At 35.0% G+C, this 5866-nt stretch overlaps 1 protein-coding gene across 1 annotated transcript; it reads right to left on the reverse strand.

Annotated features, from left to right (window-relative positions):
• Window positions 1–2203: 2203 nt before the first annotated feature.
• Window positions 2204–5066, reverse strand: LOC132924722 (uncharacterized). Its single transcript, XM_060989166.1, has 3 exons — window positions 4474–5066; window positions 3841–4342; window positions 2204–3759 (listed from the first exon to the last, which is right to left on the reverse strand). The coding sequence occupies exons 1-3, from the start codon at window positions 4951–4953 to the stop codon at window positions 2204–2206; spliced, it is 2538 nt and encodes an 845-aa protein (XP_060845149.1). The 5' UTR covers window positions 4954–5066.
• Between the last annotated feature and the right edge of the window lie 800 nt (window positions 5067–5866).

Consider the following 5866-nt stretch of genomic DNA (forward strand, 5'->3'; position numbering starts at 1 on the left):
TATTTGTATAATTTCACTTTTTATTACATAAAAATCCACATCTGTAGCTATTATAATATATAAGATAAGCGATGAATGATAATCATTATAGTGTTCACGTGTTTCACGGCTAATATTTAATAAAAATATTATGTGAGCCGTGATTTATAATATTATCCGAAACCGGAAAGCAGGAAATTGCAGTAGGTACTACACGGCACATTGTTGAACAAAATCACATGTAGCAAAGGTATATCACGACGACATAACTTTTCCGGGTTTTTGCCAGGACGAATCCAATAAGATAATAATTTATAATTTGCTAAAATATATATGCATTATACTCGCCGCAGTATACCACACAATAATAATTGTGTGTGAAAAAAAATATCAACACCGCAGTATGCCGAGAGAAGAATTTCGGTCAGTAAAAGCAATGTAAGCAATATTATTTATTTGAATACCAAGTCGTGGAGAATAACCAAGTGGTTTTCCAATTATGATTTTCCACGACGTGAGAGAATGTTAAAACCTTATGGCTATTTGTTTGACGTCCCTCCGATGTTATAGTAGTCCGCAAACGTGCCAGGAAGAGTGGATCGGTCTTTAAGTTAATGTGACATAAGCCATTTTAACGACCCTTCAGAATTTTCGGACCAGAATATTATCATATACGATTCAGAGGAGGCACACGGCCGGCGTCGGCTAATGATTAGTATTCAAATTTAGGGATATTGGTATTTGGAATTGTTTAACGAGATATGCGCACACATAAATTTATTGTGCTCTAGTTCCTTCAATAATTTGCATAACTCCAAATACATAAAGTTTATTATTATTATTATTATTATTTTTTTTTTTTGTGTGTTTTCTAAGTTCGAAGAGAACATAAGTGTTTGCGTGCGTGTAGGGCGTTTGAGTTTTCCCGTTGAATTATAATTTATTAAATTAAAAATAGTCAATGCGGATCAACGTACTCGTAAAAAATATACTTATGATGTAATTAAAATAACGAGACTACTATAACTCTTAAAAATGTCCACGGGTATTTTATATACGTCTTACCTGTTTATATTAACGGGGAGTTTTCAAAAAATGTGTGCGGTTTTTTAACTTTTAACTTGTTATTTAAAATATATTAAAATAAGTTAAAATGTAAAATGTATGTACATTTTTTTTGTCGGTAAACTTTGTGAGTATGGCATTGAAACGTTGAAATTCTTCTTTGCTTTGTTGATAATTAATATTTGTAACATGAGATGCTAATGACATTATAAACAGCAACTCTTGTATTACGTATATTTTAATTAGGCATAATTATTATTCCGTATTCTGATAAAAGTGAGGTATATATTATATTGATTTTGTTTTATATTTTTCAGTGCAGTGCTCCTCTAAAAGCTTAGGTATAATGTACTTGAAACACAGAAAAAGTGAATTTTTGATTTTATTAGTACATCGTAGAAGAACAAAAAAATTATAAAACTATAACTATGATATGCCATAATTTCTATAATACAATAATGTTGAATAAATTAAATCACAAGCAATTTTAGATATTATATGCAATAGAATATCAATACTTCCAAACCTTATAATATATTACAAATCTACTAAACGACACGAGTGTAACGCGCCCAATCTAATTGGTGTGAGCCAATCACCTGCATTACGACTTCTTTTCTTTGCAAATTTTGTAAACAAATGATTACTATTTCTCTTGTTTTAAACTACCTACCAGTAAAGCGGTAGATTGGACTTGATTTTATTGGAGGGAACAACACTAAACTGATTGCATATTATTATAACTAAGGCCGACACTTGTATGCATTTGCATATTTTTATTGGTTGGTCAAAAAAATAGCTAGTTTATACCAAAATTTGTTTGAAATGCTGTGATGCTGTATAATATGAAATTTTATTTTGCATATTTTTGCATTTCCAGGACATATTTTAGGATTTTGTACATTTTAAGAGCATATTTATGATTTTTAAGACTCGACAAATCAAGAATCACTAATTATTATATATATGATACTAGCAGACCCGGCGAACTCCGTTTCGCCACCAGATTCGTTTTATGTAACATTTCGTTTGGTGATTAAAAGATAAAGAAAAAAAATTTTTTTTGTTATATATTTGAAAAGGAAAATATTTATTTCATTTCACAACAGTAATAAATTCATTTCAATTACCTACTAAAATGAAGTGTTATTTAATTGTTTCATTGTAGTGCTCTTTGGTAAACCACATTTTTTGTTTTTTGGTCTGACGTTAACACAAACAATGATTTCGGTCCACGTACATTTACTAACAGCAGTCGCAAATAAAAACATTCATCGTTTCTAGGATGAACAGTGTACATACGACCTAGTGCATCAGTTGAAAACCCCTGTGGCCAGTCTGGAACTGGGGTTCCTTGTTTGCGACGTTGGAATTTCTTTGTTGATTGATTCCAAGTGTAATACTTGGGCATTTCAACGTACATCAGCGTCGCTGCGAATGGATCTGCTTCACACATTGCAAAGAAGCTAGTCAATGTTGTCGATGGTGGTCTCTCAGCTCGTTGTGCCGCATTAGCCTCAGTGAAGTAAACTCTTTGGCCATTTTCCAAATGCACTGCTAAATGTACAACTGTGGGATATCTTTCATGAATTTGAAATGACAATAATCGCCACAGTGCTTCATTAGTACTGACGTATCTGCCCATTTGGAAGTTGCTGATTTCGTCATTCACATTTTCCGACGCAATACCAAACACAGCCATGTCGCTGCCTTTTGTGACGTACTTGCACAAATATTTGATTGATTTGGCCGAATGACAACTCTCAACGTTTGCATGTGTTTCGAAAATTCGTGATAGCAGCGGGCAATATGGTACAATGAATTCATTTCCGATCTCAATCTCTTGATTTTGAACTTTAACTTTGATAGTTCGACCGTTATCTTCTTTTGAACGCCGACGATAAACTGGATATCCATCGTTCCCTGTGACTGTTTCAGCAACTAACGGTCGCGGATATCGTTTTGTGCACTTTCCATCAGCCATGCAAGGCGATAATGGATTTAATGCACCGCACGGTCCATGCACCATCTGTGTCGTCACAATGTCGTGTAGACGGGGATCAGTGACTGGATCAGGAATTTCAGCTGATATGATGTCATCCACTTCATTTGAATGTAATTTGTTCAGCAACCAAATTAGGATATGAGCATGCGGTAGTCCACGCTTCTGCCATTCCACCGAGTACATATAACAACGTGTGTCACCAAAAACTCGATACTTAGTAAGCACATCCATCATAACCTTGAGTTTTTGCTGAAATACTCTGGCGATTATGTCATGGCGATCTTGCGGTTTTTGACCCGGTTCCAACTCGCGTTCAATTTCCGTCCACTTCGGATTGCATGTGACCGTAATAAATAAATCCGGAGTTCCATAATTTCGCACGTACGTCATAGCGTCTTGAGCGTATTCGTGCATGTGGCGTGGGCTTCCGATATAAGTTGATGGGAGAATCGTCAGTCGTCCAATATTCTGAACATCACCATCTGAATGAATAGCATCACGCAAGTGTATATAGTCCTCAGATCGTAGCTTTGGCTGATTGAATCTGATGAACGCTAAACGTTCGGTCTCGACTTTGACATACATGTCAACAGCGAATTGCTGGAATAGCCGACCGCACTTCAGAATGACATTCTCCTCATGTGTACGAATCATCATACGATACGCATAGTAATTCATTGCGCTTAGATTTTTATTATTCGTTGATACTCCTGAAAATGCAAAATTAAATGAATTGTTAATGGAAACCAATAAAAGTAATAATGGAAATAATTAGTGTGTGAATATTGTACCTGTAATTGGATCGACCATCTTCAACGTGATGTCGTATCCGTCTTGCCCTTGCCAATAAATGATTGGATATTGTAACGCATCGTACAAACGATGTGTCTCGTTTACACGATGCATGATATTGCTTCTTCGCTGAACGACAATGTCTCGTGATTTAGTTGGATCGCCAACAATAATTGCAGCAACATCATTAACGGTGGGTGCATTGAATCTTCGCACATGTTCACCTGTCGGAGTACAATCCGCTCTTATGACAAATTTGTGCGTATCCGATGGCATTCGTTCCAATGCTGTTTTGAACATATTAACCACAGCATTATTAGCGTGAAAAAATGCTTGCAACTGTTCAATAATTCGTCTCTTTAACTGTTGTGCTCCCTGTATATTGCACCGCACGTTCAGCTGATCCACCATCGACGAAATGAAATATATTTGCAGAAATTGATGCGGTTCATCTGGTGTTGGCACCATTGAACCATGCAAATGATATATTTGACCTTGTATCTGTAATTGCAAATAATCATTAAAATTTGTTCATGAATACATTGTAAATCGTGTGATGGTGTAGTGTGTGGTGTATATGAAGTTGTTATGTGTTGCAATTATGTGTTGGTTATGTGTGTTGTATCTTTTACCTTGCAAGTCGGCATGAGGCCGCCTTCTCGAATGATATTAGCTCCAAAGGAAGTCATGCGAAAGCAGTTATTGTATTCAAGGATGTGTTGAAGAAAATGGCTGGAATCGGGATCACTTCCATCAAACAATGTTTTCAGTGGCTGTGGTGGTGTAAGTAATGGATCCAGTTTGACTTTTCCACTTGCGCAGCACAATCCAACCGTTTCTCTTTTGAACTTTACCGCATTGCAATATCGGCATATAGTCGTCATTCGTCCAATATCCAAATTTTCATCATCACTGTAGTTCGCAGTGGGATCATATTGGAATGCCAAGCGATTGTATGATGCCAATGATCTTCGTGTGCTCACGCGATGTCTCAATCGGTCATTTTCTCTTATTATATTTTGTCTTTCTTCTCTTAAGTTCCTTGAATAGACTTGTTGCTGGCTTGCATGTCTTGTGCGGCGGCCGATGTTCACACGTCGTTCTCTAGGCATTTTGGACTATGGACATAGTGTTGAATTTAACTTCAAATGCACGATCCATATAATTTACAATAAATGAAATTAACTGAACAGAGAATAATGATATCTGTCACACACTTTATCACGCACCGTTGCTATTGGTTTGAGGTACATGCTATGTATAATAGATGGCGCTGTATGTGAAAAACGATTTCCCCACTTTTCTGTTGAATTTTTCCTGAATTTTCCAGAATTTTCTTTGCTATAAACCTCACGGAGCCCAAGACCTTTCCAACGAATGCAAAACCGTGGAAATCGGTTCGTGCGTTCTGGAGTTATAGCGTCAGGGAGGAAAACCGGACTTATTTTTATATAATAGATATCCACCTTGGGTATTGCATAACAATATCATATAAATACGTAATAATATATTTTATCGTACCTATATCGTACTCTTCAGTCGTGGTTCATACTCGTAGTGTGTTATTAAATCGATAAATAATTTTAAAATGTTGAAAGTGAAAATTTAGTACACGATTTCAGAGCATATTTTGGTAATTTTTAGGGAATAAATGAATACATATTTTATAGGTTTATAGGGCATATAATTGTTGGCCTTAATTATAATATTATATCAATTTTTTTAAATTTATAAATAAATCAATATTTTTTTTTCACAATACTTGAAAGTATTATGCTATTTCAAATGTCTATATATTATCTGTATATCAAAGCATATCCGAATTGTTTAGTCGTTTTTTCATATTTTTTTAATCTACATAAAATAAGTGAAGTTAACTACAATGATTTAGGCATAGCAGATAATGTGTATTATTCCAGTACGACTTTATAAACAAATGATACTATATCCAGTATTCAGCTATTTAAACTATTATACAACAAATTGCCAATGTCATTTATGACTTTTTATATAATTATCTAATAG

The sequence above is a fragment of the Rhopalosiphum padi genome, chromosome 3, assembly GCF_020882245.1.
Source record: "Rhopalosiphum padi isolate XX-2018 chromosome 3, ASM2088224v1, whole genome shotgun sequence".
In the NCBI taxonomy this organism is placed as follows: domain Eukaryota; kingdom Metazoa; phylum Arthropoda; class Insecta; order Hemiptera; family Aphididae; genus Rhopalosiphum; species Rhopalosiphum padi.